The sequence below is a fragment of the Amblyomma mixtum genome, chromosome 3, assembly GCF_055824585.1.
Source record: "Amblyomma mixtum isolate Tamu chromosome 3, ASM5582458v1, whole genome shotgun sequence".
NCBI classification, from domain to species: domain Eukaryota; kingdom Metazoa; phylum Arthropoda; class Arachnida; order Ixodida; family Ixodidae; genus Amblyomma; species Amblyomma mixtum.
In genome coordinates this window covers 233,567,146-233,587,438 of record NC_143014.1, presented here as the reverse complement: position 1 = coordinate 233,587,438, position 20,293 = coordinate 233,567,146, and the positions used below count along the sequence as shown (strand labels likewise).

The 20,293-nt window shown below is 48.3% G+C and overlaps 1 protein-coding gene and 1 pseudogene across 1 annotated transcript; one reads left to right on the top strand and one right to left on the bottom strand.

Annotated features, from left to right (window-relative positions):
- Window positions 1-483: 483 nt before the first annotated feature.
- Window positions 484-3,582, top strand: LOC149354037 (uncharacterized). The gene is made up of 3 exons (XM_089575913.1): window positions 484-686; window positions 1,854-2,538; window positions 2,896-3,582. Exons 1-3 carry the CDS (start codon window positions 484-486, stop codon window positions 3,580-3,582), a joined length of 1,575 nt encoding a protein of 524 aa, XP_089432039.1.
- A 2,573-nt stretch (window positions 3,583-6,155) lies between these two features.
- On the bottom strand, window positions 6,156-8,870 carry LOC149354036 (uncharacterized; annotated as a pseudogene).
- Between the last annotated feature and the right edge of the window lie 11,423 nt (window positions 8,871-20,293).

Here is a 20,293-nt window from a genome sequence, read left to right as displayed (position 1 = left end):
ATTAAGAGAACGGAAGGGTTGGCATGCCCCAGGAGTATCTGTACGCCGATAGAAGAAAGCGCTGCCAGCGGAAGACTACAAGGCGAGTGACTACGAAGGCAGCAGGATGCGGTACCCACCACCGCACAAATCCTTTAACAAAGAAGAGGCTGTCACATAGAGGCTACAGACAGGGTCATATCCAAACCTAAACTCACAAAGTACAATTCACCCCACACTTTAGGCACACAATTTTCCGTGGTGCCATGAAAAACCTACGCATTATCACATGACATGGGCGTGTAAAGAAATCGACGTCGTTCCAATAGGTGATATGCAAAATTACTTGTACGTCGGCCAACACTGGGTGCAAAAGTTCGGCCGCCATCTTGGTTACGTCGAGAACCACGGAGCACTGCTGACACCGTATACATGCTCCGTGCGCCCGAAGCAGCCGTAGAGTCTTTGCGTGCCGAAGTTTTTTGCGCAACGTGCGGCGTTGACATGGCGGAACATCGGCGTTTTCCGAACTCTCACCACGAGATGTGGAAAAACGATTTAGAAGCCCTTCCGCATTTGTCAGACAATGCATTAGCAGACTTGTGTGCGTCGGCAGGGCCGTCGAGTCGGCAGCAGAATAAGTCCTACATATTTGCTGTCGAAGCGTATACGCTCCCTTCATCGGTATCTACCAAAGCCTGCGTCTCAAGGTGCGTATGCTTGATTTCTAGGTTTCCTTGTAAACACTGCTCCTGCCAGAGGCCACTTGCGCGAACGTTTTTACTCAAGCGTGCGCTGCTCGCGAGCGGGGACAGTCAGCGATATCGTATATGAAGAGTAAAAAAAAAGCCAACAAAAACATACTGCTTACTCCTGAGCAGCACAGAACATGCGACTGCAAATGTTGGCTGTACAGTTCTTGTGAGCACAGGGCTCCGTGGCGCAGGGCTCGCGTAGTCTCATGGCTAGTTGCGCACCGTGCTCATAGCTACACACGATCCCGGCGCGACATTCTCGCGTCTTGGCCACTGCCCATGACGTGTTGCTTTCAATATTACGCGACAGCGGATGCAGCTCGTTCGGTTGAAAAGCCGCCGGCCTCGTTGTAGTTTGCACCGCCTCGTAGTAGTAGTCCGCACCGCGCGTCGGGAATATTCCTTTCGGGTGTCCTCCCAGATATGAGGATATGAGAGACAGGCGTCATTTCGTTTCCTTAAGACCAATTTTGATTTCACTTTCCTGCCCTTACGGCGCGGTTCGGGTGTCCACCGAGATATGAGAGACAGGCATCATTTCCTTTCCTGCCGGAAAGGCATTGCGCGGAACAGGCGATGGCGTTCTGTTCCATGGACTCCTTGGCAACGCTGCAACATGCTCTCGCGAAGCATAAGCATCCTCCAATTTTTTTTATGTATTAATGGATGGCATGGTATGATTACTCATACACCCCACTTCACCATGTAATCTTTCTGCACAGAAACGTTGGTGTTATCTTCTACATATGATCTTTGTGTCTGCTATACAAATTATATAGTGATAACACGTTCTCGTGTGGTGCCCTGTACATTGATTGAGGCATGCCTTAAGTCTTAAATGTGAAAGCAATGCATTGCTTCACCATAGCTTACATGGCCTCTTTCCTCTCATTTGCATACTTACAGTAGACACACCGGTTATACCTCAGTAGGACTACTGCTGAGCTGTAGTTGAGCAAAAATTTGCATGAATTTATCAGAGCAAGGCATGCATATGCATTAACTACAAGTCAAGTCGTGATTTATTCCCAGGCTTCATGAGAAATTTGAAGTGCTGCTGTACAACGAATATGTGAAATCATTCTGTGTACTTAAAAACTTTTATTTCTGTTTCGTTCACCGACTCGGCATCATCTATGCAAGGGCTACTTGCTTTCGAAGCCAGAAAAAGATGGGCCGGCCGTACAAGGTCCTTTTGGCATTTTTAAACAGTGGTTCAATCACTGATGCGATATGCGAGTGCGCTGCTGGAACAAGTGGATCATGTAGCCACATTCTTGCATCTGTGCGGCTCATGATTTTCCTAAAGAAAAAAGGATTTAAAGAAGCACCACCAGAGCTAGCTTGCACTGAGCTCCCTCAGCAATGGAGGCGCCCTCGACAGCACAACTTCAGACCTATGAGCATGCTGGACATTGATTGGAGGTGCCCTCGGGAAGGCGACACACTTCTGCCAACGCCAGCAAAGGTGTATGATGCTCAAGCAAACAAGCTGGAGGAGCAGCAACAGCTGGGCAGTTTTCACAAGCTGGGCGAAAGTCTCCATCAACTTGGAAGCAGTGAATTCGCTGCAGTCCTGTGTGCTGCAAAGGGGCCTTTCAGTGACACAAAACTGGGAATTGTGCCTTCTGGTTCAGCACTGTCCTACCAGCAAACAAAGCTGCCTGCAGGCTTCAAGACATGGACAAATATACCAGTGGGAAGTGGAGCATTTGCACCAGTTCCAGAGCTATTTCTATTTGACGGAGCTGTGCAACATACTTTTCCCAACACATTCAGTGTAGATGAATGGAGTATACTGAAGGCAAGTGTAACTTGGGTCTAGTACCTCAATTTAGTTTTCCTCTTTGTGCAGTTTTGCGAACTGCAACCCTGTAATATGGTTGTCCGAAATGGTGCAAGCATGCACACCGCTGCCTGCTATAGTAGCTATAGAGTTCTTTGTAGAGTTGAACATAAGGTAGATGCATCTGTAAAAACAGCAGACTTCAATGATGCATGAAGAAGAGTACATCATGGAGCATGGCGAGACTTAACCCCATTAAAATGAAAGAGATCACAGAACTTATTTCTACCTGAGTCGAGACCAACAACAAAAATGAGGCACCCAACAGCAAGCTGCTAGAAGTAGCTGGTTCACACTTTGTTCTATTTCCTGCAGGAAATGCAGGTGTCTCCCGAAGATGCCAGACAACTTGAGCGGAATTCAAGACAACAGGCACAAAGCTCCTGCTGGAAGGAGGGATACAGATTGACTGCATCCTGCTTCGGCAGGGTACTGAAGAGGGACCAGTGGACCGACAAGGGCCTGCGGAACCTTATTGACCCAAAGGACTTGTCCCGTGTCCGTGCAATTCAGTACGGCCGGAGAAACGAAAGTGCTGCCTCAGCCAGATATTGTGCTACTATGAGGCGCCTTGGTCATCAAATCACTCTTCAGCACTGCGGATTGGTGGTACACCCAACATCTCCATGGCTAGGCGCCAGCCCCGACAGGCTTGTGTACGACCCAGAAGAGCTGACATATGGAGTCCTAGAGGTCAAGTGTCCATACTCTCTAAAGTACAGAGAGTTAGACCAAGCTAGGTCAGCAGAGTTCTGCATAACTTTTGAGGAAAATGATGAGCCAAGTCTCAAGAGAGGCCACGAATATTATGCTCAAGTAGTTGGCCAAATGGCTCTCACAGAATGCCAGTGGGCAGACTTTGTTGTCTGTTCAGAAAAATGGACTGCCATAGAGCGCATCCGTTTTGATGAAGCAGAGTGGGCATGCATGAAGACAAAGCTGGACAGCTTTTTTTTTACTCAAATGCTGCCACATGTTGTACGCAGACACAGTGGCACATAAAGACTTAACGACAGTCAGTGGATGCTTGGAATGTGTTACTAGTGAATATACATGTGTAAGAAAGAGAGTTGGGGTTTGCTGCCCCAGCGGCTAGCGTCGATGAAGGAGAAGAAGACAGAAGACAAAGTTGACGAAGCTCCAACAAGCTCTTGCGCGCGCTTGCGAACGCCGGCCTGCTGAGAAGCACTGCTGGAACAAGGACAGTGGCCGTCCACACTGCCTGTGCGAGTCCCCACATTACACAGGCTACAGTTTTGTCTCCTTATTCAATTGCTCTGAATAACATGATACAGAGCAGTATTGTTAAAGTATGCAAAATATACAAGCAGCACAACAAAACAAGGAAGTAATGAAAAAAACATCCATACATCACAAAAGACATCATTACAAATGTAGCAGTGCCAGAAATATAAATATAAAATAGGGAATAAATGAGCAAGAACTACAGACCGACATGTTAACAGAAGACTCTTCATTACCATTACATACAAAACATGCCGCTTACTACTGCGATCCTTTGGAACAAAAAAATTCGAGAGGGAACTTTTGGTGATCTAAAGTGCGATAAGGCGAAAGCTTTTCGCGCAACGCTCTCCAGGGTCTTTACGCTAGACAAGGAGAACTGCATAGGCGTTAGCAGGAAGCCGGCGTAGCGTAGTGGTTGGCATACTCAGCTATGGAACGGAAGGATGGTTGTTAGAATCTCGCCGTCCACAAGATTTTAGGATTTTTTTTCTTATCGAGTGACTCATCAGCGCACAGATCCCGCGCAGATTTTCGCTCCATGAGCATAGAAAAGCTTTCGCCTTAAAAGTGCCTATAAATAGCCTGCCAGCACAACCTACCAGCTTTCTATGAATGACCTGTATGCAGTAATACATGATCCCTTAAATCACTTCTGATCTGGAGGCCAGTGGGTCACAAAGGAAAAGAATCTGGACATACAAAGTCCACAGACCACATGAAAATGAGAGTACCTAAGTTATTAAGTGTCCATGATGCGATATCATTTTTAATTTTATTTGAATGGCAGTCTCCGCCTGCTTCTCCTTGAGCTAGGCAGTAGGCATGGTCATCCTGGCTGCTCTCACAGTTTGAGCATCCTCTGCCACAAGCCACTTTTAACGCAATAGCTGGGTACGCTACCTCTACACCACCAAGGAAAACTCTTTCAGTGAATATAAACACACTTCTTACAAGCACTTCGCCTCGTACAGTGTGTACATCAGACTACAGCTACCACTACTAGCTATCACTCTGATGGAGAAGTGCGGTTTTAAGATAGGTTCGGCCTCGTTTTTCATGTGGTTTGCAGACAATATGCACCCGACTTTGCCAGTGGGAGCGCAACACATTTTATGCTTGGTACAAAGTGGAGAATAAAAAGAGGTAAGCAGCACTATTCAGATTTCATAGTAGAAGGCAAATTGAGCATAAAAGAGTATGTCAGCAACTAAAACACATCAATGTGATGGCATAAAGTATAGAGGCCTTACTACTACAACGTACATCAGAAGCATGTGAAAGCACGGGCTGCATTAGCGTTGTGCCTCATCTCAAGTGCTTTAAATGCTGTCGCTACACAAAGCATACAATGTAGAAAAATGCTTCAAAAGTGTGTATTACATATATAAAGCACAGTGACAAATGTGAAACATCACTCGTATGGCTATGGCTTAATGGCACAAACTGCACAAGACTTGAATAAAGCAGTGCTCACAATAGTCAAGAGTATACAACACGAAAAGATTCTAGAATGGAGAAAGCACTTATGGACATGCATTTCATTGGAACAACAAGCTTCGCCGCTGCAGTGGTTATGGTGTTCGCCTGTTCACTAAAGATACGGGTTCGACTCCGGCCACGACGGTTGCATTTCGATCCAGGCGAAATTCTGGGGCCCGTGTACTATGCCATGTCAGTGCAAGTTAAAGAACTTCAGGTCGTCAACATTTTCGGAGCCCTCCACTGTAGCACCCCTCATAGCCTGAGTCCCTTGGGGATGTGAAAAGCCATCAAAAAAAACAAAAAAAACAATGACCTTGCAGAACAGGTTACGTAAAACACAGCAGAGTTTTTACAAAGAACCCGCGTCTTTCGGGTCAGCAGCCGAGCACCATAACCACAGAGTGGTGCCCGCTGCGGTGGCTCAATGGCTATGGTGCTCGGTTGCTGACCCGAAAGACGCGGCCGCGGCGGTTGAATTTCTTTGGAGGGGAAATTCTAGAGGCCCGTGTACTGTGCGATGTCAGTGCACGTTAAAGAACCCCAGGTGGTCGAAATTTCCGGAGCCCTCCACTACGGCGTCTCTCATAGCCTTAGTCGCTTTGGGACGTTAGACCCCATGAACCATAAACTAAACCAAAGCTCGTAAGAAGGGATAAAACACAATAAATAACAGACAGGCTGGAGCACTGCCTCAAATCATTCAGGCAGATAAATGTAGCAAGAGCAACAAATACAGAACAAAAATAGATAACAGTGCTGCAAATGCAGCGCTGCATAGCCTACTTTGTGTTAAGTCTTCATTGCACACGTGCTGTTTATCTGCCATGGTAAGCTCGCACGAGCTGTTATGAAAATGCATCGGCATTGTTTTGGCACTGAATTAGAGAACTCTGGAAATTTGTGAGGATAGTTGCTACTGTCCAAATCTGATTAATCAGTGGAGCTAGAGTAAGAGGGATTGGTCGGTCAAAAACATGACACCCCTTGATTCGCTGTATTCTCCGCTCGACGTGTATCCTGAGCGATGCAATCTCTTTAGTTTCCTGCACCGGGCCTCTTGAAAATGTGTCGCCTCTTAAAAATGGGGGTGTGTTCAATTTCACGCCCATCTTTTTCAAAAGATCATCAATAACGAACCCCTTCTCTGCCATAACACTGTCATTCTCTTCAAAATCTAGCTCCAAAAACCCACTGCTTACTACACACTCTCTGTCGGAATTGGAGCCTGTAAACAGCTCGGACACAAATGTTACGAGCCCATTAGGAGAAACCCCTATGAGTCCTTTGAACGTGTTCGAGCATTTGTAAGAGGAGTAGGTGCTCGACTAAAGTGACAGAGATGATGGCACTTCACAGCGAATCTCCGTGGCATCTAGGATTACTCTTGTTGAGGCATAGTCCCCAACAAACACAGCTGGCATGTGCTCATTAATCACGTTTCTAGCTGCCCACAAGGGTTAACTGCCCAATTTCTTATACAGAAATTTCAGCCAGGATGTGCATATTCTTGACACTGTAGATTGTGCGATGCCAAACCTATGTGCTAGGTCAGCCTCAAACAATCCGAGACGTAGCCTAACCAATACCAAGAAGAGCTGATTCTCAGCGCTCAACTTCATCTTGCGGCCCTTTGCCGACCTATCTGAACTGTTGCCCTCAGAACGCAGAACATTGCAGCCATCGTCCCCAGGTTCCAGGAAGACCGGGAGGGATATGAAGTTCTCATAGCTTGGCAGCCCGCTATAGAAATGCACATCTTCATCACAATCTTTGAAATTTTCAATAGAAAAAGCAGATGTTCTTTCTTTCTCTAAAGTAAGCTGGTGAGCCATGGCAGTTTTCTCTGTTCGCAGTTTAAGAACTTCAGCCCTTGCTGACTGCAGCTGTTCTTTTAAAAGACCACACTCATCGTGAAGCTTCCGGTTGTCTTTGTTTTGCTTCTCGACAATGGCAACAAGACGCTCAATTTCTCCCTGTTGTGATTGATCTGAAGATGCAAGCTCTGGCAGATCTTCAGTTTCTGCCGCCATGCTGGCATCTCTAGAAGTAGACAGTGCCTGTTCTGCTGTCAGACTTGGCGTGTGATCTTGTGCGGGCAGCAGCTGATCCTGCGGCTTGGCGCCTTGCTTAGGTGGCAGTGCTCCACGCTGCTTTGGTGGCTTGCGTTGTTGGCACTGCTTACCAAAGCTATACACAGACGGCACTGCTGTTTCTCGGAGAATGTTATGGCCACTAGCCACACCAGGAATGAAATCATGCACTCGAAAATGTTTAGAGCATACTTTTCTGTACTTGGTCACAGCGAAATTTGGGCCTTCATCTCTTCTTATGGCTACAATCCACTTCTTATGCAGTGTGGCGTCCTTCGGGAAACGGTGAAGGGCACCTATAAAAAAAAGACAGAGCTGTAACCTGATCTTCATTTTCTAGTACCTTTTGCAACAAAATGACTCAACCAAATTGTTAGGAGTTGCTCTGTATCTTGTCACCACATGCAAACTTTCCTATTCTCAAAAAGAGACAGCTTAACTAAACGTCCCAAGCATAAGATGGTAACATCGGACACGCACTTCTAGTCTGCGGTGGAGAGTTTCAAGTTGTAGCGGCTCTTGTGACATCACCTAGCCCCTGAAGCACAACCGTGAGCATAGTTGTCTTAAGCGAAGTACCAACTAACAAAGTGAAACCACAGCGCAAGTATGCTTAAAGGGCACTGCGTTCGTACTTTCGTTGCTTCTATGTATACAGAGCCGCTCTCGAGATCGGGCTCAGTGCGTGGAACCGAGTGCCAGGTTTAAAACTTAGCTTCATTTTCTCCTCAGGGATCCGCTCGAGAGGCAAGCCTGCTCACATGCGACGGTCGTTGTACTATTTTAAATGATGCCACTTTTTTTTTAACTTCCGCATGTAATCAGTTTGCGCCGCGAAAAAATTTTGGGCGCATGAAGCACATTCATGGGCACGTCACGCAGCCGAATCCTCGACGCGACTGGGTGCAGAAATGCGACATACGAAACCTATGCGCCACTTCCTACACCGAGAATACCGAATAACCGCTAGCGTCATTCGATTCCGTACGTGACACAATGCACCTGTTTCTACTCCTAAGCGGCGCGAAGCTTCAGCTTGCAACGAGGCACCGTGGGAAACCGGCGGCACGGACGAACTCTACGTGCAAGCTGGTGCCGCAGCTCATCAAACGACGCAGAATATAATCTTGTCGTAATTTTATACATTCCCGCTACGAAAAACGGTTAGCGTAGGGCAAGCTTCCTTCATATGTCTCAGCTGTACACTAAACAAGTCGGAGTCTCTCCCCAGACGCGATCATTTCATCACCGAAGAACAAACGCACCCGCGAGTAGCATTTACAATGCTGTGACACGTTCATACCTTGTTTCCGTTGCTGTCGGTGACTCCACGCTGTTTACACAGTGGAACGCAGCAGTGAAACGGCATCTTTGCGGCAACAAAGGTAACAAAACGTGCAATGTACGCATACGTGCCGAGCGAGCCACAATATGGTGCCGTAGTAGCGTCGGTAGCGTCGTCTGCGCTCCTCGACGTAACCAATATGGCCGACTTGGTTATTTTCGCTCCCACTAGATGGCGCGATCTATTTTGCATAACCCCTATTATATAGACGCTTTACAGAGCGGTAGCATGGGCGCCGCCATATTTGGTCACATGACCATTCCGCCATCGCTGGCCTTCGGGCATGCCTTCGGGCCTTCTCGTTTCGACGGCTGCCGGCGCGCGGGTGCCCGGCTGCAAGACGCTTCTCCGGCTCTCGCTGTGGATAACGAGCTGCCGGACGGCACGAACATTTCTTGTGATTGCGCATAGAACGCGTTGGTGCTGGAAAATGTTTGCTTCAACCAGCTGATTTACTCGTCTCCTTCATACTGCCGGCTTCGGCTCGTATGTGTCAACAGACCGCGGTCAGCTACCTGCGCGTTCATATTTATTCAATCAATTCACCACGTAACAATATTTGTGGACCGCATAACTTGTCGAACTGCAGATTAAAAGCGGGCTAATGCCTGCAAGCGTGCTTTTTAGAGCTAGATATTTTTGCCGAATGGAGGAATATGTGTTCACAGCTGTCAAGAACGTTCGCTGCTCAGCACTGTGCACGCGACTTACAGCCGAACATCGCTAGAGCTAAATAAAGTTATCCTACCCTATCAGTCCCTGAGAACATTATGCGCCTGTGAAAAAGAAGATGAGAAAGATCAGGATGAAAACAGATTTTGTGACTGATCACTGGCAAAAGGTTTCTGGACAGTACACGCCGCAAGGTCACGTGACCTAGCTGGCCTACCTAGGATCCTTCTCCGGCCGCTCCGGCTGTGAGGCTTCCAACCGTCGTCAACGCCGACCCCGCCGTCAATTTTTTCCGACATTGGGGGGGGGGGGGGGGGGGGCTAACGTTTTTGCGTTCAATTGTATTTTTAAAATTAAAATGAAGCGCTGTAACCTTCATCCTTCAATTCATTTCTCCTGGTATTCCTGTTGAAGCACTGCTTTCCAAAAACTTCAAGGTTTGCTGCCATGCCTTCATATTCTGAGTGTTTAACGTGCTGCTCAACATGGTCTTTCCGACTATGACTTTTGTACTTGCTGCAGTTTTTTGTTTATTTTTTGCTATTGTTCAACCCAATGTATTGCCCGCTCGGGCCTTTAGGGTATTTGAAGAAATAAAAACGAGGTGAAGCCCCCGATATGCTCTCCATGCAGGGGATCAATGCCTGCGAATACCAAAATATTCTTTTCTCATAATCTTTGTTAATTGGCAATAATGAAGCTGTGATGCGGATATTCAATCTACATAATATTGAAAGTTGTGAAATTAAGAAGCAAATTAAGGGGAGATAAAAGGGGAACCCTATGCGTTGCTAGATTAAGAGATCAGTGTCCCAGTCGCTGAGTGCAGCACACAGAATGCTTGTTAGGCCATGACTCTAACCCTGTAGCTGTGGAGCACCTACACTGCACTTTTTATACTTTATTCGGTCATAACTCTGCTTGCTACAATTTTTCGCACTTCACGCCTAAACGATGCTAACGAAACAAAAATGCTTGCAGTTTAGCACAACTAAGCGTGGTTTAGCGAAGTCGTCCGACGACGTAGACGGCTCCGGCCAACTCGCTCCGTCCGTAGTAAGAAAGGCAATGCGAATGCCGCGAAAGTGGCGCAGGCCTTCTTTTTCGAGCAAACGGCGAGTCGCATGGTTAGTCATGTGGCCACAGCTGCAAAGGCTGCGGTCGGCACGGCAGCGGCGCGCGGATTCAGCTGCGGCGAGCGACGTGGAATGTGACGTGGCTGATAGATCTCCACCGCTCCTCCACTTGAAGGCACGATTGCAGCGCCGATAACCTTGGCTTGACTAGGCCAGTAATGCCTTCTCTTGAACATCTCATGCTGTGGCAGTCGTGCCTAGCATGGTTGAATTAATACCCCTGCTACACGGGTGTTTCGAATGCCTTCCAACTGAATGTCATTCGACTCGACTGCCGAACTTACGCTGCGACAGGAAGCTTTGAAGCGAAAAGCTTCACTAGGCTAGTCAAACTCGAGTCTGGTGTATGGTCCGTGATCAGAATTAGCCCCAGCTGCGCATGCGCAGAACCGAGGGACGTCACAGGAGAGGCGCAAACAAACAAAGAAACAAACAAACAAACAAACAAACAAAGGCAAACAATGCGCCAGGAAACACTCATATTTCGGTGCACATCCGAACCACGCCGTAAGGGAAGGAAAATGGAAAGAAAATTCGTTTTAAGGAAAGGAAACGACGCCTGTCTCTCTCATATCTCGGTGGATGCCCGAACCGCGCCGTAAGGGTCTTAAGGAAAATGAAATGAAATGAAAATTGGTTTTAAGGAAAGAAAATGCCTGTCTCTCATATCTTCGTGTACACCCGAAAGGAGTGACATCACACGCGGCACAAATAAAAAAATAAACAATAGACAAGCAGTGCGCGAGGAACCTTTCATATCTCGGTGGACACCCGAACCGCGCCGTAAGGGAAGGAAAATGAAAAAAAAAATTGGTTTTAGGGAAAGGAAACGACTCCTGACACTCTCATATATCTCGGTGGATACCCGAACCGCGCCGTAATGGCCTTAAGGAAAATGAAATGAAAATTGCTTTTAAGGAAAGCAAATGCCTGTCTCTAATATCTTCGTGTACACCCAAAAGGAATGCACACCACAGTACATGTCTCTAAAGCAGCCTTCTAAGACAACACCGTATTCACTACACGCGCGGCTCCTCCTCCGCCTCGCCGCAGCTTTTCGCTTCGAGATATCCAGGTTCAACCTTAGCTAAGCCACAGCCAATTTTTTCACCGGCATTCGGTTCAGATGAAATTCGAGTCGACGGAGCTCCGCGGAGACATTCCAAGTTTTGGAATGCCTTCGAAACGCGAACACACCCCGAACCTAAAAATAGCCGCCACCGCCACCGTCGCTTCGCCCCTCCCACAGCCGCTCGACTCTTTCCGGATCTGCGGCTGTTCATTTCGATATCTGCTGCTCACTTCTTCTGCTGTTTGTTTAACAAATATCTCGCATTCTTTCTAAGCGACTGCTTGAACGAAGAGTACACGAATTAACATTTGCCGCATGAGGATGAAATTTCCCCAGGAGTGCGCCGATGAGGACGACTGCACTAATACTCCTGTTCATATAGCTGCGTACGAACAGTTAGTGCTTATTTTCATGACATAACACACAATCTGCACTTTAGTTCTATTAATTAATCTCTTCTCTTATGTGCCGGCAGTACCCGTGCTTGTTTACGCAGTGCGACAATCTGTCGGAAGCGCCAATGCGATCGCTCGCCGAACACTTGACAGCCGGGTTGCCGACATCGCGTAGGACCGGCGGTTCTCGCTAATTTTACTGGCTTCTTTCGACGTGATGAGCACTTCATTTTAAACTACTTTATCAGGGAGTATGTTTGGTGATCGTTCACGTTAACTAAAACGGCCTAACTTATTATCAACAAGCTAGCGACGGCGACGACCGCTGCTGGCGATAAAGCTCCGCTAAGCAGCCTGGGCCACGTCAGTGCTTCCCGTTCTTCCTCTGCGCGCCCTCCGATGTAAGCAACAGTTGATTTAAGGTCACTGTTGTCAAAAGCTACACTGGTTGACCATTTGCATTCGCTGAAACTTGTGAATTCGCTCTTCACAACCGCCGCAATCACAGGCCGTACGCTGCGGACTCGCTAGGCCTAGTCTTCGCGGAAGGGAAGGGAGTTGTCGCGGACTAAATTTAATTCCTCAAGCGCTTATCGCTGACGAATGCTCAAGTGTACGCATGTAAAATATAGCCCTTCGTTTCGCTTATTTCTAATGCGGTTAATGTAGAAGCGCAACTATATTCATACTATCGCCTCATCAGCATGTTTTCGCTTAGCCGCCGACCTACCGAGGACATTAAGGCCGTCCGCCGATTCGGTTCGTCGATGTCCTTGGCCTAAAGAACTTGTCCCACTACAGTCATATAGTGAACTAGATAAATCACTATAATCGCATGCTGCTGTTGACCGTGATAGCGTCGTTGTCGACTAGTGTGACCGCGGTGAGCGCCGCCGTCGTTGTCGCTGTAGGCTGAAAACGAGCTTTGGCTTTCGAATGCGTTTGTAAAGTGTCGTGTAGCAACGCAGGAGTGGAGCAACTGCCACCAGAAGCCGCAAGGCTAACCCCACCTGTAGCTTACAGCAGCTCAACTCAACTTCTTCGAGTCCGAATGGCATTCGACTCGCATGTCATTCGAACGTGCCCGTGTAGCACAGTTTTTAAGCTTCTAAACCCTCCGATCAAATGTTTGAAACAAGAGCGGCTGTTTTATCTGAGTCACAATGGCGTAAATCACGGTGGGAACAGGGGAGGGGGGGTCCTGACCCCCCCCCCCCTTTCGGTTATGGTGACGGGGGGGGAGGGGACACAGCATGCAAGCGTCTCCCCTCCGCCTCATATTCGTCCCAGGACACTACTCGGGCGGCATAAAATGATAAGAGCGGTACACGCAACACGGGAAGCAGTGGGAACGAGGTGACCTCTTCCCTTCCACAAAATGGCTCAGCAGAATCGGACGTTCAAAAAACAGTGCTGAAACGTCCCTCAAATTCGCTGAAACGTCGCCCACACTCAGCAGAGACCGAAGGCCAACACATTAAATTAATAGAGACCATCGGGATTGATGAAGACAGTATTTCCTTGGTCATGTTCATCAACCTCTATCTGATAGTACCCGCTCCTTAAATCAACGAAGGAAAAATATTTGGCGTTGCGAAGTCAATCAAGTACAATCTGCCAACAATCACAGGACATGGCATGAATTCTTATGATTGTTTTTACTTTTACTTCAAACCTACGCTTTTCTAGCATTGAGTTACTCAGTGATTGAGAAAGATGTTAAAGGGCCTGTGCCCACCCCAGCGCAGCAGACACTCTCTACCTCTCTTTGAGCGAGCCTCCTCTCCTTCCATTCCCTCCTCGAAATTCTCTCCCGCTCCTCGTCGAGTAGGCTCGGCAAGGCAAAATCACCCCTTCATTCTCCGGTGTAAGCCGGAGACGTGGTGTCTGTGGAGTGCGTCACAGGGCGACGTCATGGCCCCGCCTTCAATAGAATTCTTTTCTTGGTTTTTGCATTTTCTCCGCACACTGAACGATCGAGAGGCGCGATCGGCTCGACCACCTAGACTTGTTAGCGAGCGCATCCTTTCATACATCTGTTTGTCATTCCCAGTTAACGAGCCACCTTTTCATTTTCTTTTAGGCCTCCCCACCGTTTCACAGCGGAGGGGCGGAAGTCGGTTGTGTTCGAAACACACGGCGAAGCGCGGACCCGGCAACCGCCCGTTTGCTTTTCTCCATGCGTGTTTGTGTTCTGTGTGTTTGTGTCTTTTCTCCGCTCCAAAGCTTATGTCATTCATTGGAGTCAAGGCGTACGCAAGATGCACGAAAGATAAGCGGTGTGTGTGCGGAGCGGTCAAGTGGGCGAGCGAGGGAAAGGCTCTGCTGCACTACTAATTAAAACCTTGTTCTGGGGGGCTCACATAGAAGAAAAGAAACTGAGAAGGGAGCGCGCACGCAGAGCGTCTCGTGACGTGATCACGGCGGGGGCGGAGGGGGGGGGGCGAACCAACTCCCTCAGTTTTACTATTTTTTTACTTTTTATGGCTAGGGTTCAAGGCTGTCGCCGCACGCTCCCTCCGCAGTTTTTTTTTTCCTTCATGCGGGTTTGTAGGCATGAGCCAGAACAGAAGGCGCTGCGGAAAGCCTTGTGCAGACGACGCGACGCCAAGGCTACGCCCAACCTTCTCCCGTCAGTCAGAACGATGCACCAATGGAGTGCCTTTAGCGAAAGTAGCCCCCCCCTTGACGTCAGCGGCGTGCAGAGTAGTGGGCGGGGCCCGTTTTTGAAGGAAGGAAAGAACGAACGGGCTTTGATTTGAATTTTCGCAGCTTTTCGGGGCGCGCATGGCTCTAGTATTTTGCAGAGGTTATCTTCGATGCCTCATCTATGCAGTGGGCTTGTTTTTCAAAAATGTCCGGACCCTGGGCAGTGGCCCTTTAAAGGGTAGACGCGCCTGCACGTTCGAGGATCGGCGCCGCTCAAAGCCTCGAAGCTTTCTTCGGGGTTTAAGGCGCAAGCCTTTAATGGCTCATTGTCAAGGTCATATGTCCGTTAGCACAACCTGTCCAGTCTTTGCGGCCTCCTGATTGATCTCCTCCAAGCCGTGACGTCACTGTCGCTAGGCGCTTATGCGCGCCTCCTGATTGGCACGCTTGCGTGACGTCACTGTCGTCGGGAGCGAGTGTCGGAGCGGCTTGGCGCTGCGCAGGGTAACTCATCGCATCGGCGCCCGGCGGCTCTGTGCTCGGCGGCGTGTCCGGACTTCGCTGTCGCGAGGCGCTTGTGGCGGCCGTCTGCTTGGGCGCGGTGCGGCGGCGGCGACAGCAGTGTGTTTTGCGGTATCGTGCGGGAAGGATGCCTGGTCCCGCCAAACCAGTGTCGCCCAACACGCAGCGTGCGAGGGCAGCCGAGTGGAAGCGGCAGTTAAGAAAGACCGAGCGTATACGCCGCATAAATCAGGGCGGCGAGGCTCGTCTTGCAACGCAGAGTTCCAGGCCAGGCTTCCGCTGTTTCACACTTCCGTCTTGACAAAGTGTCTTCCGTAATTTTTGTTGCAAAAGCAACACTACGCGATTCGCCGTGCCATTTCGCGGATCTGACGAAAGGCCATACTGCGCATGCGCGACGAGCAGTGACGTCACACGGCGCACAGCTGGCGCGCCGTCGCTGCGCGGGTGACTAAGAAGTGCCGCCGCCGCGCTCGCCATTTGCGTATGCGCAGCAGCGGCGCATATCCAATGTGCCGGGGCTGCCGCGCGCTCTCCATCGCCCCCCTCTCTCTCCTCGTTGCTTTCGCAATCCTCCAGGTTTAACCAGAGCTAAACCACTGCAAATTTCTTTGCTTCTGTTCGGGCCTGGCGAACTTTTTAAGAGTTCCCAAGAGAGGCTGTGATAGATCCGACTCTCCCCTTGGCGACATGCGTAAAGCTACTTCATATCAGCTGGCCGTCTTTATTAAAACAAGGGAAATAAGTAGAACACTGAGCAATCTCTACCGCAGTCACTACTATCGCACGTCGAACCAGAGTGACGAAATTAATAGACGGATGCATACTTCCCGGTGCTGGTTGGTCGTATAGCACAGCTGCTAGCGGGAACTAGTGCGGTGAAATTGGTAGATGCTTGCCCGTGCTGAGTCGTCGATTTTCCCTCGTTGTACAAAGAGTTGTTTCGCACCACTACAAGTACAAAGGCAGCTGTTGCTTATAAGCAACTGAACTTCACTCTAACTGTGGCTCTAACTCAAGAAGCTGCCGCATGTCCGTAGGCAGTTGTTTCGCATTTCTTTCGGCGCCCCTGTAGACACATCGAGAGCCGTTCTTGTCCCATGACTGGCCTACTGAACTACCACTCCATTGAAATCAAGCAAGCCCCCTACCAGAACACGTGGCAAGAGGAACCTCTACTCACTGAAAACAACACCCCTCCTCGCCCCCCTATAATACAGCTCTGTTTTCTAGATGAGCAGCAAAAATACACTGAGGCGTGCTGCCGTCTGGTCTTCAATCGCTTCATGCGGGCGCCTCCCGCAGATATGGGGTCGCTTCGCTGAATGGTCGGCACGGCGGGAGGCAATGGTTGAGTAGTAATGCTTAACGGTGCGTTGTGAATGCGTATGTCTATGAAAAGGCAGTTTTTGAAGCAAAAAAAAATAGTTTTGAGCTGCTACTAAAACTCTGCAAAAGAAAAGAATGTGCATGGCGTTGTACAATAAAGCAGGAAGTTTGAATTTGGCGCCGGGGTCAGTGCACCACGATGAGGTCACCAGCACACGCTGCATTCGAACTGCGCGCCTCATGTGTTTAGTTTCCGTTTTGTGCGAAAAATAAGCGCTGCATTTCCTCGGTCTGTAGAGATTTACAGAACGACATTTTCTTGGCTTCAAGAACTAAAACAGTATCGTTATGTCCAATGCTACGAACTTGCTTTTGCCTCTAAGCACAACACCGTATTTAAAAAAAATGTTAATTATCAAAGCTTAGTTGATTAGTTAGGTGACTGGTATGATTCAAAGTTAGTAAAGTTGCCGCAGCTCAGAGCGTTTCTTGAGTATCAAAAAACCTATATACAGGCATTTTTCAACTTCTCGCTGAAACACCAAATATAACAGAACGCCTAGAATGATTGCAACAAAATACATCTAGCTCTCTCGTATGGCACAGGAACATAGTTGAAGACGTGAAGTGAGCAAGCGCTCCGAAAAGAACGACTGTTTTTAATGAGATTAAACAACAAAGGAGTTGCGTGCTGGATCCAAACAAACGACTGCCAGAAATATATGCATTCTGCGGTCGCTCTCTGCTATTACGTCTAATCCGTACTCTCATTGGTAGGGCCCACTTCTGGTCATGTATACAAACTTCTCGTTGTGTATCTCGTCTCTAAAAGCAGGTCTAAGCATGAAATCTATTGCAAGAAAGCGTAACATATTTTATAATGGTGCATAGACGGTGGTATCCGCACTCGGCTGTTGTCCAGGACATCTGGAGGCTAGACGTGCACCGCCTTCACGAGCGTGTCTTCATAGACCTTGGTAGAGCGCATGGACTCCGTGCATGCTTTTGTGTCTTAAGCAGGCAGCGCTATCAGCCGCTTATCTTTTGCGCCAATCCTCCTAACCACGTAGGATCGCCCTGTGTGTGGGAATTAACCGAAAGAGCGAAGCTGCACGATAAGCTTGAAACCAGTAATTATTTATTATGACCTCGGTGCCTCTGCCACCTCCGCCTTCCTTCACACGACGTCTTGTGAAGGTCTGAAGTAGTGTTCATTCCCAACAGTAAAGACATTTTTCACTAGTGATTACTGCACCGTCTAGGCCCTCCTGCGAGTACCGTTCCTGCTCGAGTCACGATGGAAACGAAGTAGAAGGAAAAGAAGATCCGCACGAGATTTGGGTTCCATTGACGCTATGCACACTGGCCAATCCCCCACCATGGGTATGTGCCATTAAGCCAGAGGACATAATCATCATCAGCTTCAAACTCGAGCCATCGGGAGCTTCATACAGCCGCGATGGTGAAGCACTCTTTCTGCAAGAGCTTTGAGGCACTCGTCTTTTATCCCCCAGGTCGTGTCGACCGATACCCGACTCATCTTCTTTGCACCATTGAAGCCGCACTCCTCTCCTGCGTGGATAATAACTTGCCGCCTTCGTACGACGAGTGGCCGCCCGCGATGATAGGAATGGGCACACTGCGACCTGTGCGACGTTCAAAGCCCGCCGCCACGGATCGTCTAGCTCCCCATACACCGCGTCATCTCGGTCTGATACGGTGGCAGCGTTCGGCGCTTGGGAAGGCCATCACCGCCGCGCTCAAGGGCAAGGCTTTCCGATGGCTGGGCGAGTTCCAAACCGGGACAGCACCCAGCCTCGTACATCTGTTAGCCGTGTTCCCAGCGGCCACTACGGTAACTTTTCTTACCTTTTCAGGCTGAGGTTCGTAGAGGGCATGTCGTTATCTAGAAACGTTTTTATTTTTTGTTCATGGTATAGGCTCACGATTAACAGACAGCTACTTTTTGTGAGCATGGTCATAATTCCGTCTGCCGTGCCCCCGCGGTTACCTATGGGCAACTCTTCGTGGGGTTGACGAAGTTGCTGTAAAAGCCGTCAAATTTGAGCAGTGCAGGAAATCAACTTTCGTCCTTGAAAAATATGAAATTTTTTTTCCCTTTCACATGAAAAATTTCACGCTGTACACTGAATCATGTACTTCTGTTAGCGTGTGAGCATACTGGTAATCTTGTGACAAACACGATGTGATCCGCAGTCTGGTTTACGCTGAAATCGTCATGAGCGACTACATGCTTGGTAAACGCGTTTTTTCAACCCGCCGCGGTGGCTTGGTGGTAACGGCGCTCGGCTGCTGGCCCGAAAGATGCGGGTTCGATCCCGGCCGAGGCAGCTGAATTTCGATGGAGGCGAGATTCGAGAGGCTCGTGTAGTGTGCGATGTCAGTGCCCGTTAAAGAACCCCAGGCGGTCGAAATTTCCGGAGCCCTTCACTACGGCATCCCTCATAGCCTGAGTCGTTTTGGGACATTAAACCCCAATAAACCAATAAACCAAACCAATGTGCTTTATTTTTTTGGCTCTTGATCCTGAATCTGTTCAAACTGGGCGTAGTCGGCCTGCATTCTGGGGTTTAACCAACCCAACTCTCATCTAAGTTTCTCAGGCAGAAGTGGTCCGGCTGCCGTAAGTCATGTACAGCCTTTGTCAAAAGTTTGGAGCCCAAGGGGTTTTCTTCTGAGCCACACTGTGTTGTTCTTAATGAATCTCTAGCGCTCCAAATCTCCTGGACATGAGAAGATTTCTGGTACTGCCTCCTGCAATAGGTAGGACTTCCATGAATGCTCCTGGAGTCGCAATATAAACCTTGAAAGTGAACCCCCTGGGCTCTAAATTTTTGACAAAGACTGTACGTTCACGAAAAGCGATGCTTTGCTAAGCTGCAAATCTTTGGGGAGCTGGGACATTCCTCCGCGATTTGTGAACTGTAGAAAGGAGAAATTGGCCGCAGTAGACATTTATGAGCCAAGTATAAGACGGAAAACTAATTGTCCATCTGTGGCTTACTGTGTTGATGGTGACTTTATAATTTTGAAAATGAAAACATCGAAAGCTGTGTCACCATTTTACCATAGACAAGAGTGGTAATGTTCAGAAAGCAGGAGCAGAAAATCAATTCTATTGCACATATTTTTTTTACCACGGAAATTCGTGTTGTAGGAAGGCAGTTCAAGTTAATGGAGACCAATATTTTTTAGTTCGATTAAAACACGAACGATCCTTCCTGTTAGTGAGAGGGCTTGCTGAGCTTTGAATGCGCACTGAGGAGCAGATTGCATGACGCCGTTTTTTATCATAGAGCGCATGTGAATGCCATTCCGTGTTCGATGACTGATGAGGATCGAATGGTGCAAGCAGCGAATGCACAGTCTGTGTTTTGTTGTCTTCAGGGATGCCTTTGATACTTAAAATGACCAAAAGATGCGATTCAACGATCATTTGAGCATTAAATTCAATAGTTTTGCAGAAAACTTCTTTCTATAATTCTGAGCCTTTGAGATCTGATAATTTTTTTGATCAATATCAAACCTCGAAGCCCTGCTGTTTCTAATCATGGAGATGACCGCTAAATACCAACTAAGATTCTCATACAACGTTTCTGAGATGTCATGCACAGCTAAGCTTATAAACAGTGAACATTAATAACCAATAATGATGTCAAGGAGCTAACCGTATTGTGTACGTGTACAGATTTTTTATTTTATTTGGTCATACTGTTAACCCTCAAATGAGGGTCGTTACAGGGAGGGAACAA

Excerpts from the sequence above, each read along its gene's own strand:
- LOC149354037 (XM_089575913.1), top strand. The coding sequence starts at position 484 with ATGGCGGAACATCGGCGTTTTCCGAACTCTCACCACGAGATGTGGAAA. Across the intron at positions 687-1,853 it reads TCTACCAAAGCCTGCGTCTC|CCGACTCGGCATCATCTATG; the intron begins AAGGTGCGTATG and ends CTGTTTCGTTCA. Across the intron at positions 2,539-2,895 it reads ATGAATGGAGTATACTGAAG|GAAATGCAGGTGTCTCCCGA; the intron begins GCAAGTGTAACT and ends TATTTCCTGCAG.